Genomic DNA, 22793 nt, shown 5'->3' with positions numbered 1-22793 from the left:
GCTGCTGTCAGTTTCACAACTGATGCTCTAAATCGATGTTCTACCACTCAACAAAGAAACTGTTCTTCAAACAAGACGAAGCTGACAATCTGAATAAGAACTAAAAACTGTAGGAGATAATAATCTCAAAATGACCGAGAGAATATGGCTATGAGATGTGTGTTAAGTTACTCCTCCCTGTGCTCTGATAGTCAGCCTCACCTCATGGAAAGGAAGGCATCATTGAGTTTGGTCAATGTACTGTTGGACACGGCAGCGAATGAAAACATTTCGAGTAACAATTCTACTGGAATGTAACTGTGTTTTGGTAGATATTGCGGGTTTTCGGCACCAGACTGTTCAGTTTCAGTATCCAGACTGTTCAGTTTCAGTATCAGTGATTTACACACAAAGCATCAGTGTATTGTAAGCATGGCGATACAATGGACAGAATGTAAAGCAGTGAAGTATATACTATATCATAGTACTGTAGGTTAGGAATGTGTGTACATTTTGTATGGTGGGCTCTGGATAGAATAAATGGGCACCATTTAGAAATACCACAACCATGTGTTGGACAAAATTGGAGAGGGGCGTGGCCGGACTGCAAAAGTGCATGCACAAAGCTAAGCAGATTAGAAGCCTTCCACAGTACAGAACATCAGTATGAGCTACCTACCAGAAGGAGGATATGGTCTGTACAGTAATTTTGAAGATGATGATGGATTTGACTTTGGAGATTGTCAATCACCAGGAGACTTGACTATGAACCTGTGATGACAATGACCAAGAAGCCGACTAACAATAACAACATCAACAATGGAGCAGCCACCAGTGATCTGGCTACTGATAAAGATGGGGTGGCGATGGATGCACCGTCCCCTGTCAGCAATGCTAGTACGATTATTACAGACGATGATACCGAGCCTAAACAAAATGGGTTTATTGTCGGAGGGGATTCCCCCCCACCTAGTGATCAAGTCGAAAGCAAGCCACTTAATTCTGAGATTAATGCTATCAAATCTTCAGCTGCAACACAGCCGACGACCATCAAGTACAAGCAGAGCAGATTCTCTCCAAATCTCCCACACAAATTGAAGATGAATAACCCTCGAAGCGAAACCCTACAGGAGGAGACGACCCGAGGTCAAAGTACAGAAAAGGGTGTGTCTTATTTGATACAGATCCACAGGAACAGAGCAGACTGATGGAACAAGGGGAGGAGCTTCGATTGGCTGTCACTAAGGGTAACCTGAAAAGATTCAGGTGAGCTACTTAGTACACTGTTTGGGCCCATAACTTTAGTTCTGTTAGTCCTATCGCAATGACGTTGTGATTTTCTGAAAGCTGAGAAAAAACACTATCAGATGGTATATTCAACTCAATATTTTTAGTGGGACCCAATTTGCCACCTATAGCCCACGCTTTTTTGTTAAAATCAGCCTCGAAAATAAACTCTCATTTTAATACACCATTTGAAAGAGCTCGCTTTGAGCTGCCAGAAAATTGTAAAATATCTGAAATTGGACCAACAGCACTTAAGTTATGGTCATTCAAAGCGTCAAAATCTGCTATTTGTACAGGTTTTAATGTGAATGAGCAACTGAGCAGTGGATGGACTGCATTATTGCACGCGTGTGACACAGGTCGTGAGGAGATGGTGGAGATGTTGCTGGAGAGAGGGGCCAACCCTAACACTCATAAAGGTGAGTGGGTGGGGATTCTTACAAGGATGTTCCCACACTGGTCGGTGCTGTATAACCAGTTACCTCTATAGACAAAAATAACCATCACTGTATAAAACCGCCTCTTAGGCTATAATTATTGTAAGAGGCAACTTTGTTGTTGGATTTTGAGATTGAGGATTTAAAGCCACCACTTTGAAAGTTCTGTTCTGGGCATATCACTGCATACACACTAGTATGCATGCATGTGTTACTAATGTACCATAAATAGCAAGTAACTTATTTTTCTCATTATGCAGCATGAGCAATGTCATTGTTAATAATTATGCCTCGAGGCGTAGCCGCACGAGGGATACGGTAAAGCTGACTGTGTGTGTGTGTGTGTGTGTGTGTCTGTTCCAGCTGTAACTGCTCAACGGTTGCAATGCGACGAAAGCTAGCAGTTTCTATAGACTTCTAGCCACGTTCTCTTGGATTTTGATTCGTGGAATAGTAAACTAAAGCTTCTTTCTCGAGTTATGGCTAGTTTGACTCATATTGAAGGCTGTTGTTGTAGCCTCTTTAGAATCTTTCATAGCATCATTTGTTCGCACAAACCTTCTATTCAACATATGAGTTAGCCTTGTACTAAAGCGCTAGCTTTTTGTTAGCTACAAGACTCAGAAAATATCTGTTAAAACAGCTAGCTAGCAGTAGTCATTTGTGAAAATAATCTCTTTGGACATACCCTTTAATTATTCCTGTGGATGTAATGCGTATGCGCGCTCATTCCCCACGTGTGAGAAAATAATATCCAAGATCCAGATCCTCCTGGCAGAATCATCTTTGTCTTGAAGGCCTGGTAAGCCACAAAACACTACCATATAACAATATAGATAACAATATGCATGTACACAGGTCTTTTCTTCTTAGATATTATATACACTGAACTACAAGAATCAATTTTCTTAAATAACAACAATAGATGCATTTAAATAAGTCTTTTCTTCTCAGTGAGTTAATATAGATAAGCTAACTTTAATATAAAATTCATTATAGAAACTACTATAACACTAATACTTTTAGAGCGAATTGAAAGCATAACATGGTGAGAGGCATTAGCAAGCGCACGCTTGCAACACTCGTTATGATAGTTTATTATGCCGTTTTATAATTATTATAATCTATGAAGACACTTCTATATACAATGGATATTTGAAAGAAAGTACATGTACAGTCAGGTCCACTAATTAGTTCAACTTTCCTACATGTATAATTATGATACTGTAACTACAGTCAATTAGTACACTCCAGCCATGGCTTGTAGTCAGGAGCTTCTGCAGATACTCGAAATATTAGAGTATCGTCTTTGAGGTACTGAGTGTTTTTACGAGGCTTGTGAGCGAGGTCAGCGTGGGAGATGAACCTTTGCCAGCCCCATCCTACCCCTCTCTCATCATCCACCGCTTTCTGGCTGGCCACATTGTCTGCTGTGAATGTGGTTGTCTCTCTGTGATGGTTATCATCCTCCAGTTGATTGAGTAGTTCAAATGTGACTCTCCCAGTGAACGGCCAGGACAGGGAGTCATCATTGTCTCCCTTCATGAGACAGGCAAACACTGAAACATGAGTGCCCTTACCAGCACCGTTGCCATTAGCATCAACTCTCATGCACATCTTGTAGCCTGCGGTGTAGAAATGAGAGCTATAAAATTCTTTTTTTCCTGCGTTTTGTACATCAAAATTGTTCATTCTGAATGTTAGTGCATTTTTCTGAAGTTGTGTTTTCTTTAGCCTCAAGACCTCTTTAGTTGCTAGTGAAAAGTGAAGCTGAGCATTTTCTTCGTGTTTAGTTACATCTTTTCTTAGAGGCTTCTCTTCACAGCCAATGTTGTAGTATGTGCAGCGAACTGGTTCATTCGGGCAATCCAAAGGATGATCAGACTCGTCACAGCGAAAGATTTGTAGTGAGCATTTTTTGCATGTTATCTCTACTTTAGGACAGACTTCCAGATGTGTAGTAGTTCTCTCATCATACGCACCAGCTTCCCTGCAGTGTGGGCATGTGTACTGTCTCTTGGGGCACTCGTTTAGTTCATGGCTTTCAACATTCCTAAACTCCATTTTCTTCTGACATTTTGTACACGAATGTGGTCGATTCGGGCATTTAGTAAGGAGGTGAAAATCAATGTTTTTTCGCATCATCGTTGTTTTGCCATTGCTACAACCATTTGGGCAGGGAACTATAGCATTCTCACAGACTTTCTGCATGTGATCTTCTAGTGATCGAAGCTCTCCGTTCCATTCACAGGCTGTTGGACAATGAACCAGCAGAGACTTCACCTCCTGCTCACCTATAAGTACAAAACAGCATATTCCATGTCATCATTACAGTAATGGTAGCTATATTCAGTAATAGCTACATGTACTCTCACGTGTAAGCACATTAATTTTTCATGTAATGATTTACTCACTTCTAAGGTCGGGGAAAAGCCCCATTTGCAAGAGTGGTCTTCTACAGTGTGGACAGTCATTTCTGAAGACCTTGTACTTGTCAATACACACTTTACAGAATAGCTTCCCACAGCCGCCATGTTGTTGTGGCTCCCTAACTACTAGCAGACAGATGAGACACTTGAGAGAGTCTGCAGGTTCTTCTATGAACTTGTAGTCGTAACCTCCCTCGGCCTCATTGATTGATAGGCTAGAAAATTGACCATTCATGTTTAGTTCCAAACTGATATAGCTATAGAAAAACAAAATAGACATCATGTGACTAGAGAATATGTGGGTTTCCCCCTCATGAATATTTTGTGGAGCCCGACACTAATTCTAAAAATGCATGTATTCATTTTGTATCACTTAAAATGTACTTGACATCTGACATATATTTGGTGTATAAAAACGTACATGTAAAATAGTACTTTGACTGTTAGAATGTGCTGTGCGTCTCTGAAGTGGCTGTAATTATAATACCATACTGCTATGGGAGTCTTAATTAATGCATGGTACTCATCTCAGTATACCGTATAGCGGGTATATTTCGAGGGTATAAATGTCGTGGATTAGGCGTGTACCGCGAACATTTATAACCGCGAATTTAATACCGCATGCATGCTGCAAAAAGGCGCTTTTCCACGAAAATTAAATCCGCGAAACCTTTCTAAAGGCATTTCCGCAAAAATATATACCCGCTATACGGTATGCAGACTTTGTTAGTTGAGCATGTCGTTGTTTGTATAGACCAGGTGTTGTCTGCATTAGCAGGTATAGTGATCTTATGTCATGTTTATAGTCCATAATGTAGGAATGATAATAATTACTGTTATAATAATATGTGTATTATTATAGATAAATTATTGGCAATATATATATGACACAAAACTTAACTGTCCTACAATCAGTTGGTACACAGGTAATTACTTACACGTACGTGGTACTGTAACTATAATATATAGTCAATTAGTACACTCCAGCCATGGCTTGTAGTCAGGAGCTTCTGCAGATACTCGAAATATTAGAGTGTCGTCTTTGAGGTACTGGGTGTTTGTAAGAGGCTTGTGAACGAGGTCAGCGTGGGAGATGAAGTCAGGGTAGCCCCATCCTTCCCCTCTCTCATTATTCACCACTCTCTCACTGACATCATCGTTTGCTGGGAATGTGAGTGTCTCCTTGCGATGGTTCTTGTCCTCCAGTTGGTTGAGTAGCTCGACTGTGACTGTCCCAGTAAACGGCCAGGACAGAGAGTCATCATTGTCTCCTTTCATGAGATGGGCACTCGCTGTAACATGAGTGCCCTTACCATCACCAAGACCATTGGCATATACACGGATACACATCTTGTAACCTGCTTCTGAGGTGTGGAAAGGAGGGCTATAAAATTTGTTTTTTTTTAAGTTATGTTTTTCAAACTTATTCATTCTGAATGTCAGTGCATCTTTCCGGAATTGTATTTTATTTAGCCTCAAGACTTCTTTAGTTGCTAGTGAAAGGTGAAGCTGAGCATTCTCCTCGTGTTTAGTTACATCTTTTCTTAGAGGCTTCTCTTTACAGCCAATGTTGTAGTATGTGCAGCGAACTGGTTCATTCAGGCAGAACAAAGGATGACATGATTCGTCACAGCGAATGATTTGTAGTGAGCATTTTTTGCATGTTATCTCTACTCTAGGACAGACTTCCAGATGTGTAGTAGTTCTCTCATCATACACACCAGCTTCATTGCAGTGTGGGCATGTGTACCGTCTCTTGGGGCACTCGTTTAGTTCATGGCTTATGGCATTCCTAAACTCCATCACATTCTGACATTTTGTACACGAATGTGATCGATTCGGGCAGTTAGTTAGGATATGAAAATCAACGTTTTTTCGCATCATCTTTGTTTTGCCATTGCTACAACCATTTGGGCAAGGAACTATAGCATTCTCACAGACTTTCTGCATGTGATCTTCTAGTGATCGAAGCTCTCCATTCCATTCACAGGCTGTTGGACAATGAACCAGCAGAGACTTCACTTCCTGCTCACCTACAAAACAAAACAATGTTATATTCAATGTATACATGTAATGGCAGCTAGTTTAGTATAATAGCTACATGTACTCTCACGTACGTGTAGCACATTTAGTAGCCTCGAGACCAGCCGTTCGTTATCTGAGTTCCAATGTAGCACTTGTCCAGCGGTCCAGGAATTTCTTGGACCGGTAATTGCCCACAAAGGTCCGCCCAAGGTGTATTACCCATGAATATCATTATGATGCTATAAAACGCTGACTCAGCTGGACGAGTGCTACATTGGAACTTCACCAGGCGTTCTTTCAGATAACGAACGGCTGGTCTCGAGGCTACACATTTAGCACATTAATTTTTTATGTAAAGATTTACTCACTTCTAAGATCAGGGAAAAGCCCCCTTTGCAAGAGTGGTCTTCTACAGCATGGACAGTCATTTCTGATGGTCTTGTGCTTATCAATACACACTTTACAGAATAGCTTCCCACAGCCGCCATGTTGTTGTGGCTCCCTAACTACTAGCAGACAGATGAGACACTTGAGAGAGTCTGCAGGTTCTTCTATGAACTTGTAGTCATAACCTCCCTCATTGAGTGATAGGCTAGAAAACTGGCCAAACATGTTTAGTTCCAAACTAACTGTACAGCTAGCTAGCTACTTAGACAAACAAAATGGACATCATGTGACTAGACAATGGGGGTGTCCCTCTCATATAGTATGAATATTTTGTGGCCAGTTACTATATGATATACCGTATAGCGCGAAATGTTCGAGGGGCTTAATTTTCGCGGATTTCGTGGGTTAGAATTCTATACGAAAATTAAGTCCACGAAAATTGTTCTTTAATTAGAATTACCTGCTATCGTGCAAATATTTAAAGGCGTGGCTTCCGGTAAGCAGTCATTCCGCGAACATTGTGCAACGAAATGGTTTTTAGAGGCCAATCCACGAAATATAAGTGCCTCGAAAATTTCGCGCTATACGGTAGCTAAGGCTGTAACTAAGTATAGTGTTCTGTGTCCCAAATTAATGGCCTCAAGTATGAGATGAAAATCGATGTTTAGCAGCAGAACTGCTCTTGGACTTTTTACAGCCAACAAAACAATTCTCATGAATTACTCAGGGTAGACTCGATCGTGTTCAAAATAAGCCTCGATTAAAACCGCGGAGATACACAGATGGTACTTTTGTTTCCAATCCCTCTCTACTCTATCTATGGTTGAGCAATAGCATGTCATTGTTTGTATAGGCTAGGTGTTGTCAGAGCAGGTAGTGATGTTCAAGTTATAGCCCATAATGTATGAATGAAGTGTAATAATGTACTGGTACATGTGTGATAAATTATAGGCAATAATTATTATTATATAACATCATTAAATTGCCAAAACTTTAACTGTCCTACGATCAGTTGGTACACTCCAGCCATGGCTTGTGAGCTTCTGCAGATACTCGAAATATTAGAGTGTCGTCTTTGAGGTACTGAGTGTTTGTAAGAGGCTTGTGAGCGAGGTCAGCGTGGGAGATGAATTTACGCCAGCCCCATCCTTCCCCTCTCTCACCATCCACCACTCTCTGACTGTACACACCGTCTGCTGGGAATGTAGTTGTGTCCTTATAATGGTTCTTGTCCTCCAGTTGGTTGAGTAGCTCGACTGTGACCCTCCCAGTGAACGGCCAGGACAGGGAGTCATCATTGTCTCCCTTCATGAGATGGGCAGCAACTGTGACATGAGTGCCCTCACCATCGCCAAGACCATTAGCATACACTAGGATACACATCTTGTAGCCTGCTCCTGACGTGTGGAAGGGAGGGCTATAAAATCTTTTTTTTTCCAAGTTTTGTTCAAACTTTCTCATTCTGAATGTCAATGCATCTTTCCGAAGTTGTATTTTATTTAGCCTCAAGACCTCTTTAGTTGCTAGTGACAGGTGAAGCTGAGCATTCATCTCGTGTTTAGTTACATCTTTTCTTAGAGGCTTCTCTGCACAGCCAATATTGTAGTATGTGCAGCGAACTGGTTCATTCAGGCAGAACAAAGGATGGTCAGATTTATCACAACGAGAGATTTGTAGTGAGCATTTTCTGCATTTTATTTCTACTCTAGGACAGACTTCTAGATGTGTAGTAGTTCTCTCATCATACACACCAGCTTCATTGCAGTGTGGGCATGTGTACTGTCTCTTGGGGCACTCGTTTAGTTCATGGCTTTTGACATTCCTAAACTCCATTACATTCCGACATTTTGTACACAAATATGGTCGATTCGGGCATTTAGTTAGGATATGAAAATTAACGTTTTTTCGCATCATCGTTGCTTTGCCATTGCTACAACCATTTGGGCAGGTAACTATAGCATTCTCACAGACTTTCTGTATGTGATCTTTTAGTGATCGAAGCTCTCCGTTCCATTCACAGGCTGTTGGACAATGAACCAGCAGAGACTTCACTTCCCGCTCACCTATATACAATGTACAAAACAGTAGTCAATAAAAAATTTCTATACATGTAATGACAGCTATATTATATAAGCACATTAGTAATGATTTACTAACTTTTAAGGTCAGGGAAAATGGTAGATAGCCTCCTTTGCAAGAGTGGTCTTCTACAGTGTGGACAGTTATTGCTGAAGACCTTGTGATTGTCAATACACACTTTACAGAATAGCTTCCCACAGCCGCCATGTTGTTGTGGCTCCCTAACTACTAGCAGACAGATGAGACACTTGAGAGAGTCTGCAGGTTCTTCTATGAACTTGTAGTCATAGCCTCCCTCACTGAGTGATGATCTAGAAAATTGGCCATTCATGTTTAGTTAACAGTTCAAACTACACTTTACTACTTGACTTGTATAAACAATCAAAATAAACATCATGTGACTAGACAATGGTGCATGTGATGTGTGGGTGGCCCTAGGAATGCTTTGTGGTTGCTACTACCTTATAGCGGGTACTTTAAGGTGACATATTTCCACAGATTGACTGTTCAACTCATTATGTTTTAAATTCGAGTTGTGAAATTCATAATTAGTGGTTTTAATGAGATTCATTGCAATTTCCAATTATCTGCGAGTACCCAATTTAATACTCGTGAAAATATGCAATTATTTTCGTGGGCAAGCTAACCTCGACGAAAAATGTTACCCCCCCCCCACACACACACACACACAGACTACTACACGGCTCTGATGGCGGTGTGTGCTCACAAAAGTGTGACTCGGAGAGAGGGCCTCATCTCCTGTGCCAGACTCCTGCTCAACAAGGGGGCAAAGGTCAACACCTATGACAGGTGAGAGAATAAGTGCTATGCAATTTCCTCTAACAGTGTGTAATAATTATTTCAACAGCCGTATATTTTACATATTATTATGTCTAAAATTTCATTGGAGGCATAATTTGTCATTTTTCGGCCTCGGACCATGGGCTATTATCCATGGTACAGCCAAATTAACGAATAATTTTATCGCTCAAATATGAACTTTGATGACATCATTTGGTAGGTCTTTTTCTAAGCTTTCAGAAAATCAGAAAATTGTTGACATTGGATCAACAGTACTTAAGTTATGGCAGCTGAAAGGGTCGTCCCAAACACACACACACACACACACACACACACACACACACACACACACACACACACACACACACTTATATCCGCTCGGTTATTCATGCACACACACACAGGCACCAGATGTCCCCCTGCTCTATGCCAGTCAGAATGGCCACCTGCCTCTAGTGGAGCTGCTCCTCTCTGCCGAGGCTGACATACACAAGCAAGACTCCAGGGAGTGTACTGTGAGTGTATGCAGAGCTAACTAGTGTGTAGGTCAACTAATACTTGGTTTAGTACTACAGTCATGTATAGCCTTCCAAAATGTGTTTCAGTATCTATTTTGAGCCATAAACAACTGAAAGGTGCACTAACAATTTTGTATTTATATTGTCATTCTCTACTGTATATGTAGGCAGTGACTTTGTGATTCAATGCTTCCCCCCCCACACACACACACACACACACACACACGCAGGCACTCTGTCTGGCGGCCAGTAAAGGTCACCTCCAGGTGGCACAGTTGTTGGTGAGTCGTGGTGCTAACCCTAAGGCCATCACCTACATGGGGGATTCCCCTTTTTCCCTGGCACTGGACGGCAGTCACACGGAGGTAGCTGATTGGTTGGACTCAATTACATCATTGCAAGGGAGCGAGGCACCTCTCGCTAAGACCAAGGAATTCATTGGAACTCGAACGTAAATATTAAAAAAAATTCTTTTTTAATGTTTGCTACTTTGTGCTTGTTATAGAAAACAACACACACACAGACCCCAGCCCGCCCCCTCACAGGAGCCCCTCCCCTCTCAGTGTGTACAGTACGGAGAGTTGGAGTTGTTCCTAATAGGGCAACAACTCGTGGACCTACTGCCACTCTTTAGACAGCGCAAAGTTCAGTTCTCTGACCTCATGAGTTTAACAGAGACAGAGCTCGATATGGTGTGTGTGGGAGTGGATGTGTCTGTGTATGTTTTAATATCTATAGCTACGTTAAATTTGTTGGTGTGTCTGTGATTTACAAGTGTGCATTGTCTGATTGCGTTAAGACTGCATGCACAAGCCTCTATCTATCGGCAGTTTTTTGTGTTCCTACATAAAAGATACTTCAGACCCCCTCCCTCAGATGGGAGTGACTCAGCCCAGCTACAGGAGGAAGCTAATGGCTGCCATCACTGAGGTACACCAGAGACACTGGGAGATGCCCAAAACCTCCAACCTGCCGTACGGGAGAACCATCAGGTGTGTGAGTGGGTGGAATGGGTGGTGTGGGTGTGTGTGGGTGTGGGTGGATGTGTGGGTGGTGTGGGTGTGGGTGTGTGCAATACATGTAATAGTTGCATTCTACATACATTAATTTTGTATTTGAACTCCTAACTAGTTTTTCTGTTACCATTGTTAGTAAATAATCGATCATTCTCGTGTTATCTGGTGTACTGCAGTGATGTGCCAGAATATTAGAAGTAGGCTACTTTCAAGCACACAAATGTGTCTACCCTAAGAGATGGTTAGTACCAACCACCATCACTAGTACTGTGGGTGTATCCCTGTATGGGGGTACCAACCACCATCACTGTGGGTGCATCCCTGTATGGGGGTACCAACCACCATCACTGTACGTGGGTGCATCCCTGTATGGGGGTACCAACCACCATCACTGTACGTGGGTGTATCCCTGTATGGGGGTACCAACCACCATCACTGTGGGTGCATCCCTGTATGGGGGTACCAACCACCATCACTGTGGGTGTATCCCTGTATGGGGGTACCAACCACCATCACTAGTACTGTGGGTGTATCCCTGTATGGGGGTACCAACCACCATCACTGTGGGTGCATCCCTGTATGGGGGTACCAACCACCATCACTGTGGGTGTATCCCTGTATGGGGGTACCAACCACCATCACTGTACGTGGGTGCATCCCTGTATGGGGGTACCAACCACCATCACTGTACGTGGGTGCATCCCTGTATGGGGGTACCAACCACCATCACTGTACGTGGGTGCATCCCTGTATGGGGGTACCAACCACCATCACTGTACGTGGGTGCATCCCTGTATGGGGGTACCAACCACCATCACTGTACATGGGTGCATCCCTGTATGGGGGTACCAACCACCATCACTGTGGGTGTATCCCTGTATGGGGGTACCAACCACCATCACTGTACGTGGGTGCATCCCTGTATGGGGGTACCAACCACCATCACTGTACGTGGGTGCATCCCTGTATGGGGGTACCAACCACCATCACTGTACGTGGGTGCATCCCTGTATGGGGGTACCAACCACCATCACTGTACGTGGGTGCATCCCTGTATGGGGGTACCAACCACCATCACTGTACGTGGGTGCATCCCTGTATGGGGGTACCAACCACCATCACTGTGGGTGCATCCCTGTATGGGGGTACCAACCACCATCACTGTGGGTGCATCCCTGTATGGGGGTACCAACCACCATCACTGTGGGTGCATCCCTGTATGGGGGTACCAACCACCATCACTGTGGGTGCATCCCTGTATGGGGGTACCAACCACCATCACTGTGGGTGCATCCCTGTATGGGGGTACCAACCACCATCACTGTACGTGGGTGCATCCCTGTATGGGGGTACCAACCACCATCACTGTACGTGGGTGCATCCCTGTATGGGGGTACCAACCACCATCACTGTGGGTGCATCCCTGTATGGGGGTACCAACCACCATCACTGTGGGTGCATCCCTGTATGGGGGTACCAACCACCATCACTGTGGGTGCATCCCTGTATGGGGGTACCAACCACCATCACTGTGGGTGCATCCCTGTATGGGGGTACCAACCACCATCACTGTGGGTGCATCCCTGTATGGGGGTACCAACCACCATCACTGTGGGTGCATCCCTGTATGGGGGTACCAACCACCATCACTGTGGGTGCATCCCTGTATGGGGGTACCAACCACCATCACTGTGGGTGCATCCCTGTATGGGGGTACCAACCACCATCACTGTGGGTGCATCCCTGTATGGGGGTACCAACCACCATCACTGTGGGTGCATCCCTGTATGGGGGTACCAACCACCATCACTGTGGGTGCATCCCTGTATGGGGGTACCAACCACCATCACTGTGGGTGCATCCCTGTATGGGGGTACCAACCACCATCACTGTGGGTGCATCCCTGTATGGGGTACCAACCACCATCACTGTGGGTGCATCCCTGTATGGGGGTACCAACCACCATCACTGTGGGTGCATCCCTGTATGGGGGTACCAACCACCATCACTGTGGGTGCATCCCTGTATGGGGGTACCAACCACCATCACTGTGGGTGCATCCCTGTATGGGGTACCAACCACCATCACTGTGGGTGCATCCCTGTATGGGGGTACCAACCACCATCACTGTGGGTGCATCCCTGTATGGGGGTACCAACCACCATCACTGTGGGTGCATCCCTGTATGGGGGTACCAACCACCATCACTGTGGGTGCATCCCTGTATGGGGTACCAACCACCATCACTGTGGGTGCATCCCTGTATGGGGGTACCAACCACCATCACTGTGGGTGCATCCCTGTATGGGGGTACCAACCACCATCACTGTGGGTGCATCCCTGTATGGGGGTACCAACCACCATCACTGTGGGTGCATCCCTGTATGGGGGTACCAACCACCATCACTGTGGGTGCATCCCTGTATGGGGGTACCAACCACCATCACTGTGGGTGCATCCCTGTATGGGGGTACCAACCACCATCACTGTGGGTGCATCCCTGTATGGGGGTACCAACCACCATCACTGTGGGTGCATCCCTGTATGGGGGTACCAACCACCATCACTGTGGGTGCATCCCTGTATGGGGGTACCAACCACCATCACTGTGGGTGCATCCCTGTATGGGGGTACCAACCACCATCACTGTGGGTGCATCCCTGTATGGGGGTACCAACCACCATCACTGTGGGTGCATCCCTGTATGGGGGTACCAACCACCATCACTGTGGGTGCATCCCTGTATGGGGGTACCAACCACCATCACTGTGGGTGCATCCCTGTATGGGGGTACCAACCACCATCACTGTGGGTGCATCCCTGTATGGGGGTACCAACCACCATCACTGTGGGTGCATCCCTGTATGGGGGTACCAACCACCATCACTGTGGGTGCATCCCTGCATGGGGGTACCAACCACCATCACTGTGGGTGCATCCCTGTATGGGGGTACCAACCACCATCACTGTACGTGGGTGCATCCCTGTATGGGGGTACCAACCACCATCACTGTGGGTGCATCCCTGTATGGGGGTACCAACCACCATCACTGTGGGTGCATCCCTGTATGGGGGTACCAACCACCATCACTGTGGGTGCATGTACATTACATATAATTATTACACATTATTATTGTTCTACTGCTGACATTGCATTATTATACCAAATCTAAGCCCCCCCCCCCACACACACACACACGCACACACACAGTTGTGCCGAGGCTTCAGTGATCCTGTCTCATCTCACTAAACACACCAACTACATCAAAGCTACCGTCCGTTACCTTGACAACCAGGTCTATTTAAGAGACCAATAAGCAACTTACTTCAGAAGGTGCACAAACAATATTCATTCTCTAGCTGTAGGGAGACTATTGCTGCACAAATGTAGTTAAAGATAATTATGTGATTGCCTGAATTCAATGCTCCCCGGGCCCCCCACACACGCACACCCTCACACCACACACACCACGCACACCCTCCCACCCACACACAGGCACTTTGTCTGGCAGCCAGTAAAGGTCACCTCCAGGTGGCACAGTTGTTAGTGAGTCTGTGAAATCCCCTTTTTTCCTGGATTGATTACCACGAAGAAACGAAACAAACAAGCTGCTGTCAGTTCCACGACTGATGCTCTGTTCTACCAGTCAACAAAAAAACTGTTCTTCAAAAGACGAAGCTTACGATCTGAATAAGAACTAAAAACTGGAGGAGATAAAAATACAAAATGGCCGAGAGAATATGGCAATGAGATGTGTGTCAAGTTACTACTCCCTGTGTTCTGGTAGTCAGCCTCACCGTCCTCATGGAAAGGAAGGCATCACTGAGTTTGGACAATGTACTATTGGACACGGCAGCGAATGAAAACACTTTGAGTAACAATTGCAGTACTGGAACCATAATGGTGTAACTGTGTTTTGGTAGATATTAGTTTTCGGCACCAATTCAATCTAGACTGTTCAGTTTCAGTATCAGTGATTTACACATAAAGCATCAGTGTTATTTTAACTATGCAAGTATAAGCATGGTGATATATACAATGGACAGAATGTAAAGCAGTAAAGTATACTCATAGTACTGTAGGTTAGGGTTAGGAAGACAGAAAAATGTTTGTACATTTTGTATGGTGGGCTCTGGATAGAATAAATGGGCTCCATTTAGAAATACCACACCCACGTGGTTGACAAATTAGAGAGGGGCGTGGCTGGACTGCAAAAGTGCATGCAAAAAGCTAAGCAAGATTAGAAGCCTTCCACAGTACAGAACATCAGGATGAGCTACCTACCAGAGGGAGGATATGGTCTATACAGTAATTTTGAAGATGATGATGGATTTGACTTTGGAGATTGTCAATCACCTGGAGACTTGGACTATGAACCTGTGCTAACAATAACCAAGAAGCCGACTAACAATAACAACATTAACAATGGAGCAGCCACCAGTGATCTGGCTACTGATAAAGACGCGGCAGCGATGGATGCACCTCCCCCTGTTAGCAATGTTGGTACGATTATTACAGACGATGATACCGAGCCTAAACAAAATGGATTTATTGTCGGAGGGGACTCCCCCCCACCTAGTGATCAAGTCGAAAGCAAGCTGCTCAATTTCGAGATTGATGCTATCAAATCATCAGCTGCAACACAGCCGACGACCATCAAGTACAAGCAGAGCAGATTCTCTCCAAATCTCCCACACAAACCGAAGATGAATAACCCTCGAAGCAGAAACCCTACAGGAGGAGACGACCCGAGGTCAAAGTACAGAAAAGGGTGTGTTTTGTTTGATACGGATCCACAGGAACAGAGCAGACTGATGGAACAAGGGGAGGAGCTTCGATTGGCTGTCACTAGGGGTAACCTGGAAAGAGTCCATACAATACTAGATTCAGGTGAGCTATTTTTGTAATTATGCCTCGGTGCGCATGCGCAAGCGAGGTATACGGTAGTGTGTGTGTGTGTGTGTGTGTGTGTGTGTGTGTGTGTGTGCGTGTGTGTGTGTGTGTGCGTGTGTGTGTGTGTGTGTGTGTGTAGACCGCTACAGCTGCTCAAGGATGAATTAAGTGCAAGTAAGAGTTTCTATTGGCTTCTAGTCATGTTTACTTGGATTTTAATCCGTGGATTTGCAAAATAATGCTTCGTTCTCGAGTTATGCCTAGTTTTGCTTACTTGGAATACCATTGCAGCCTTTTCAGAAGAGTCCGTAGCAAAACTTGTTCACCGAGTGTTACTACTCTACTTAGTAGTTTGCTCTGCACTAGAACGCTAGCTATTGGTAGCTGCAAGAGTGAAAGGCTCTGCTGACTTGCAGCCATTAATTTTAGACTTGAACTTTTGGCATCGATCGTTTTTAACAACAATCATGGTTGATCATTACCCACTATTTGCATGCAGCAAAATTAAAGATGTTCATCATGATAATTATAATCAATGTGACTGTGACAGTGTGCTATTAGTATGTGTGCTATTATTATGTTATGTAGCTTTGGCACCTCCACCGAGGCATCAGCACCCGCAGTGCTTTCATTTGTACAGTGTTAAACTGTTTGGGCCCATAACTTTAGTTCTGTTAGTCGTATCGCAATGACGTTGTGATTTTCTGAAAGATGAGAAAAAACTCTATCAGATGGTATATTCAGCTCAATATTTTTGGCTGGACCCAAATTTGCACTTTTCCCCCACCTATAGTATAGCCCACGCTTTTTTGTCAAAATCAGCCTCAAAAATAAACTCTCATTTTAATACACCATTTGAAAGAGCTCGCTTTGAGCTGCCAGAAAATTGTAAAATATCTGAAATTGGACTAACAGAACTTAAGTTTCGGTCATTTAAAGTTTCAATATCTGCTATTTGTACAGGTTTTAATGTGAATGAGCAACTGAGCAGTGGATGGACTGCATTATTGCACGCGTGTGACACAGGTCGTGAGGAGATGGTGGAGCTGTTGCTGGAGAGAGGGGCCGACCCTAACACTCATAAAGGTGAGTGAGTGGGTGGGTGGGGATTCTTACACGGGATGTGCACACTAGTTGGTGGTACTGTATTATAAGCGGTTACCTCTAGCTACCACTGTAATAAAACCGCCTTTTAAGGTTTATTTAGGCTATAATTATTGTAAGAGGTATATACTGCTGTGGGAGTACTTAACTCTTAATGGCACTCATCTCAGTATATGCTGACTGTGTTCGTTGAGCAATAGCATGTCATTGTTTGTAGGCTCTGAGTAGGTAGTGATCTTGTTTCATGTTTATAGCCCATAATGTAGGAAAGTACTGGTACATGTGTAGAGGTTCAATATAAATGATAGGCAATAATTATGACACAAATTTGACAAAACTTTAACTGTCCTGCAATCAGTTGGCACACTCTAGCCATGGCTTGTGAGCTTCTGCAGATACTCGAAATATTAGAATGTCGTCTTTGAGGTACTGAGTGTTTCTAAGAGGCTTGTGAGCGAGGTCAGCGTGGGAGATGAACTTACGCCAGCCCCATCCATTTGCTGCTCTCTCACCGTCCACCACTCTCTGACTGTACTCACCGTCTGCTGAGAATGGGGCGGCTAGCTCCTTGTGATGGTTATCGTCCTCCAATTGGTTGAGTAGCTCGATTGTGACTGTCCCAGTGAACGGCCAGGACAGGGAGTCATCATTGTCTCCCTTCATGAGATAGGCAGACACTGAAACATGAGTGCCCTTACCATCACCAAGACCATTAACATACACAATGATACACATCTTGTAGCCTGCTCCTGACGTGTGGAAGGGAGGGCTATAAAATCTTTTTTTTTCAAAGTTATGTTCTTCAAAATTTTTCATTCTGAATGTCAGTGCATCTTTCCGGAGCTGTATTTTCTTTAGCCTCAATACCTCTTTAGTTGCTAGTGAAAGGTGAAGTTGAGCATTCTCCTCGTGTTTAGTCAGATCTTTTCTGAGAGGTTTCTCCCCACAGCCAATATTGTAGTATGTGCAGCGAACTGGTTCATTCGGGCAGAACAAAGGATGGTCAGATTCATCACAACGAAATGTTGGTAGTGAGCATTTTTTGTATGTTATCTCTAGTTTAGGACAGACTCTTAGATGTGTAGTAGTTCTCTCATCATACACACCAGCTTCCCTGCAGTGTGGGCATGTGTACTGTCTCTTGGGGCACACCATTTTATGGTTATTAGTATTCTTAAACACAATATTTTTCTGACATTTTGTACATGTGTGTAGTCTATTCGGACATCTATCGGCTAGGTGATAATCAAGATTTCTCCGAACGAGTGTTGTTTTGCCATTCTGACAACTGTTTGGGCAAGGAACTAAAGTGTTCTCACAGACTTTCTGCATGTGATCTTTTAGTGATCGAAGCTCTCCATTCCATTCACAGGACGTTGGACATCGAACCAACAGAGACTTCACCTCCCGCTCACCTACAAACAGTATAAATTTTATATTAAATAGCTAATTAAATGCACTCTCACGTAATGATTTACTAACTTTTAAGGTCGGGGAAAATGGTAGATTGCCCCATTTGCAAGAGTGATCTTCTACAGTGTGGACAGTTATTGCTGAAGACCTTGTGATTGTCAATATACACTTTACAGAATAGCTTCCCACAGCCGCCATGTTGTTGTGGCTCCCTAACTACTAGCAGACAGATGAGACACTTGAGAGAGTCTGCAGGTTCTTCTATGAACTTGTAGTCGTAACCTCCCTCACTGAGTGATGGTCTAGAAAATTGGCCAAACATGTTTAGTTAACTGTTCAAACTACACTTTACTTGTATAAACAATCAAAATAAACATCATGTGACTAGACAATGGTGCATGTGATGTGTGGGTGGTATATAAATGCTTTGTGGTTGCTACTACCTTATAGCGGGTACCTTAAGGTGACATATTTTCACAGATTGACTGTTCAGCTCATTATGTTTTAAACTCAACTTGTGAAATTCATAATTAGTGGTTTTAATGAGATTCATTGCAATTTCCAATTATCTGCGAGTACCCAATTTAATACTCGCGAAAATATGCAATTATTTTCGTGGGCAAGCTAACCTCGACGAAAATGTTACCCCCCCCCCACACACACACACACACACACACACAGACTACTACACGGCTCTGATGGCGGTGTGTGCTCACAAAAGTGTGACTTGGAGGGAAGGCCTCGTCTCCTGTGCCAGACTCCTGCTCAACAAGGGGGCAAAAGTCAACACCTACGACAGGTGAGAGAATAAGTTTTTTACTATACAATTTCCCCTAACAGTGTGTAATAATTATTTCAACAGCCGTACTTGATTGCTTAGAAAGAGACGTTTCAAATGATAATATCATTTGAAACGTCTCTTTCTAAGCAATCAATGAAATTTTAGACTTAAAATTTCATTGGAGGTATAATCTGTTATTTTTTGGCCTCGGACCATGGGCTATTATCCATGGTACAGCCAAATTGACGAATAATTTTATCGCTCAAATATGAACTTCGATGACATCATTTGATAGGTCTTTTTCTAAGCTTTCAGAAAATCAGAAAATTGTTGACATTGGATCAACGGTACTTAAGTTATGGCAGCTGAAAGGGTCTTCCCAAACACACACACACACACACACACACACACACACAGGCACCAGATGTCTCCCCTACTCTATGCCAGTCAGAATGGCCACCTGCCTCTAGTGGAGCTGCTCCTCTCTGCCGAGGCTGACATACACAAGCAAGACTCCAGGGAGTGGACTGTAAGTGTTGCAGAGCTAACTAGTGTGTAGGTCAACTAATACTTGGTTTAGTACTACAGTCATGTATAGCCTTCCAAAATGTGTTTCAGTATCTATTTTGAGCCATAAACAACTGAAAAGTGCACTAACAAATGTTGTTGTCATCCTCTACTATAGGCATACATTGACTTTGTGATTGCCTGAATTCAATGCTCCCCCCCCACACACACACACACACCCACACAGGCACTCTGTCTGGCGGCCAGTAAAGGTCACCTCCAGGTGGCACAGTTGTTGGTGAGTCGTGGTGCTAACCCTAAGGCCATCACCTACATGGGGGATTCCCCCTTTTCCCTGGCACTGGACGGCAGTCACACGGAGGTAGCTGATTGGTTGGACTCAATTACATTATCACAAGGGAGCGAGGCACCTCTCGCTAAGACCAAGGAATTCATTGGAACTCGAACGTAAATATTAAAAAAACTTTTTTAATGTTTGCTACTTTGTGCTTATTATAGAAAACAACACACACAAACTCCAACCCGCCTCCTCACATACACACAGACCCCAGCCCGCCCCCTCACAGGAGCCCCTCCCCTCTCAGTGTGTACAGTACGGAGAGTTGGAGTTGTTCCTATTAGGACAACAACTCGGAGATCTACTGCCACTCTTTAGACAGTGCAAAGTTCAGTTCTCTGACCTCATGAGTTTAACAGAGACAGACCTCAATATGGTGTGTGTGTGTGGGTGGTGGGCGTATGTGGGTGGGTGGATGTGTGTGTCTGTGCCTGTGCATGTTTTAGTATCTTTAGCTACGTTAACTTTGTTGGTGTGTCAGTGATTTATACAAAGTGTGCATGCTAGCTTAATGAATGTACAAGCCTCTATCTATCGGCAGTTTTTTTCCCCTAAAGCTTTTTTGTTCCTATAAAAGATACTTCAGACCCCCCTCCCTCAGATGGGAGTGACTCAGCCCAGCTACAGGAGGAAGCTAATGGCTGCCATTACTGAGGTACACCAGAGACAATGGGAGATGCCCAAAACCTCCAACCTGCCGTATGGGAGAACCATCAGGTGTGTGAGTGGGCGGTGTGGGTGTTTGAATGTGCAATACATGCAAAATACAAATGTAATAGTTGCATTCTACATACATTAATTTTGTGTTTGAACTCCTAACTAAAGTAGCTCTCTTCTGTTACCATTGTTAGTAAATAATCGATCATCCTCATTAGTTGTATTATCTGGTGTACTGCAGTAATGTGCCAGAATATTAGAAGTATATATAGTGGCGCACACAAATGTGTCTAGCCTAAGAGATGGTTAGTACCAACCACCATCAGAGTGGGTATCCTTGTATGGGGGTACATTACTATTCTCCTACTGCTGACATTGTATTATTATACCAAAATCTAAGCCCACCCACACACACGCCCACACACACACACACACACACACAGTTGTACCGAGGCTTCAGTGATCCTATCTCATCTCACTAAACACACCAACTACATCAAAGCTACCGTCCGTTACCTTGACAACCAGGTCCAAGCAAACCCTGACCTTTTAGACGTCCACACGCAGTCGAGGGACGTCAAAAAACTGACCAATGAGCTTGCAGCAGCTGTCGAGGCCGTCACCTCTTTCAGCGAAGAAGTTAAAACGATTGAAATCAAAATCAACAAAGTAAGTTGAGATAATTATTATGTGAATTTTAAGACAGCAATTAGTAGCAATGGTATCAATTAGTCAATGGAAATTGAAATATCATTATTGTGGGTGATATCCTATGGTAGGAAATAATGGTTTGAGCTATTGTAACGGTGAATCCTGTCTATTGTGGTCATCCTTTAAACTAGTCAGTGAGGCCCCCTCTATAATACAGCCAGGTTAATGGACTCCAAAGTTTCCATAGCATGTGTTTGGACCTGTGTTAATTAGCAGGCCACCCTCTATAATACAGCAAGGTTAATGGGTCCCAAAGTTTCCATAGCATGTGTTTGGACCTGTGTTAGCAGACCACCCTCTATAATACAGCCAGGTTAATGGACTCCAAAGTTTCCATAGCATGTGTTTGGACCTGTGTTAGCAGACCACCCTCTATAATACAGCCAGGTTAATGGGTCCCAAAGTTTCCATAGCATGTGTTTGGACCTGTGTTAGCAGACCACCCTCTATAATACAGCCAGGTTAATGGACTCCAAAGTTTCCATAGCATGTGTTTGGACCTGTGTTAGCAGACCACCCTCTATAATACAGCCAGGTTAATGGACTCCAAAGTTTCCATAGCATGTGTTTGGACCTGTGTTAGCAGGCCACCCTCTATATAATACAGCCAGGTTAATGGGTCCCAAAGTCTCCATAGCATGTGTTTAGACCTGGCAGGCCACCCTCTATAATACAGCCAGGTTAATGGGCCTCAAAGTCTCCATAGCATGTGTTTAGACCTGTGTTAGCAGGCCACTGTGTTGGTCTGCCCAGGGCCACCACTATAAAATGTGCATACTCATTGTGTGGAATCTCAATATTATGCACCTGTTCAGTAGTTTTTAATAATAGTACATTATGGTTTTGTGTATAATGAAGTACATGCACACTAGAACTGTTTGCTCTCCACAGCTGGTGCCTGGCACTGCCCGCCCTGGGGGGAACAAGAACAAGGGTCGCAGTAGAAAGACAGCTGCAATCAAGCTGGCTGGAACTACTGCCATTATTGTATTCATTTCCTACTGTGGATACAGACTCTGGCCACAGTAATCTCCCATGTGCCCACAAACAATAACTGTGTACCACTTATTATCAACTTGTTGTGAATAATTATACCTATTCATGGAGTCCCCCAAAGTTAATGTAGCAGAGTTGTGCTACACACCCACACACACAGTACACACAGACCTACTACAGGTGCGTGCAGCTCTAGCACTATAATTATCCGCCCACACGAGTGTAATCAGATCTAGAGGCTAATTGCTTGCAGAGGAGGCTGGAACCACTTAACCTTAGCTAATTAAGGTCACTAATTGGATTTATCCAAACTTCTCTTGCAGACTACTTCAAGCCTAATTTTTAGTGTCTATCAGTTTAAAACGTTATTTTTCAGGGGGGGTCAAATTTTATTTTCGCCAATTTTGCTCAGAA

The 22793-nt window shown here is 44.0% G+C and overlaps 5 protein-coding genes across 9 annotated transcripts in view; 2 read left to right on the top strand and 3 right to left on the bottom strand.

Moving 5' to 3' along the window:
• The window catches only part of LOC135345818 (TNF receptor-associated factor 4-like), a 124978-nt gene extending 120546 nt beyond the window's left edge, over positions 1-4432 (bottom strand). Inside the window, exons 1-2 of one of the 2 annotated variants that reach the window (XM_064543289.1) lie at positions 4118-4432; positions 2784-3997 (exon numbers count right to left, since the gene is read on the bottom strand). In XM_064543289.1, coding sequence (XP_064399359.1) covers positions 2940-3997; positions 4118-4415 — 1356 coding nt within the window. In that variant the 5' untranslated portion in view covers positions 4416-4432 and the 3' untranslated portion in view covers positions 2784-2939. Of the gene's footprint in view, positions 1-2783; positions 3998-4117 lie in introns of those variants that run through there. The other variant, XM_064543288.1, reaches the window with a different exon arrangement.
• The window catches only part of LOC135345838 (ankyrin repeat, SAM and basic leucine zipper domain-containing protein 1-like), a 34689-nt gene extending 19715 nt beyond the window's left edge, over positions 1-14974 (top strand). Inside the window, exons 11-15 of the mRNA XM_064543315.1 lie at positions 10173-10393; positions 10448-10634; positions 10819-10934; positions 14170-14292; positions 14455-14974. Coding sequence (XP_064399385.1) covers positions 10173-10393; positions 10448-10634; positions 10819-10934; positions 14170-14275 — 630 coding nt within the window. The 3' untranslated portion in view covers positions 14276-14292; positions 14455-14974. The remainder of the gene's footprint in view (positions 1-10172; positions 10394-10447; positions 10635-10818; positions 10935-14169; positions 14293-14454) is intronic.
• Positions 519-22504, top strand: LOC135345816 (ankyrin repeat, SAM and basic leucine zipper domain-containing protein 1-like). 2 transcript variants are annotated; one of them, XM_064543285.1, is made up of 10 exons: positions 519-1245; positions 1563-1685; positions 16816-16938; positions 19051-19168; positions 19568-19679; positions 19905-20125; positions 20223-20391; positions 20617-20732; positions 21116-21341; positions 22275-22504. In XM_064543285.1, the coding sequence occupies exons 2-10, from the start codon at positions 1637-1639 to the stop codon at positions 22410-22412; spliced, it is 1272 nt and encodes a 423-aa protein (XP_064399355.1). In that variant the 5' UTR covers positions 519-1245; positions 1563-1636; the 3' UTR covers positions 22413-22504. The 2 variants fall into 2 exon arrangements, with proteins under 2 accessions (XP_064399355.1, XP_064399354.1); XM_064543284.1 differs by lacking the exons at positions 519-1245; positions 1563-1685 and adding an exon at positions 15135-15849.
• Positions 4974-6815, bottom strand: LOC135345825 (TNF receptor-associated factor 4-like). Its single transcript, XM_064543301.1, has 2 exons — positions 6526-6815; positions 4974-6165 (listed from the first exon to the last, which is right to left on the bottom strand). The coding sequence occupies exons 1-2, from the start codon at positions 6767-6769 to the stop codon at positions 5102-5104; spliced, it is 1308 nt and encodes a 435-aa protein (XP_064399371.1). The 5' UTR covers positions 6770-6815; the 3' UTR covers positions 4974-5101.
• Positions 7420-18800, bottom strand: LOC135345823 (TNF receptor-associated factor 4-like). 3 transcript variants are annotated; one of them, XM_064543299.1, is made up of 2 exons: positions 18439-18800; positions 7420-8607 (listed from the first exon to the last, which is right to left on the bottom strand). In XM_064543299.1, exons 1-2 carry the CDS (start codon positions 18689-18691, stop codon positions 7553-7555), a joined length of 1308 nt encoding a protein of 435 aa, XP_064399369.1. In that variant the 5' UTR covers positions 18692-18800; the 3' UTR covers positions 7420-7552. The 3 variants fall into 3 exon arrangements, with proteins under 3 accessions (XP_064399369.1, XP_064399367.1, XP_064399366.1); XM_064543297.1 differs by lacking the exon at positions 18439-18800 and adding an exon at positions 8702-8986 and having other exon boundaries at positions 7421-8607; XM_064543296.1 differs by lacking the exon at positions 7420-8607 and adding an exon at positions 17240-18371 and having other exon boundaries at positions 18439-18762.
• Positions 22505-22793: the final 289 nt, after the last annotated feature.

Source organism: Halichondria panicea, chromosome 12 (genome assembly GCF_963675165.1).
Source record: "Halichondria panicea chromosome 12, odHalPani1.1, whole genome shotgun sequence".
Taxonomy (NCBI): Eukaryota; Metazoa; Porifera; class Demospongiae; order Suberitida; family Halichondriidae; genus Halichondria; species Halichondria panicea.
The sequence above is the reverse complement of the archived record's forward strand: the minus strand, read 5'-3'. Positions and strand labels throughout refer to the sequence as shown.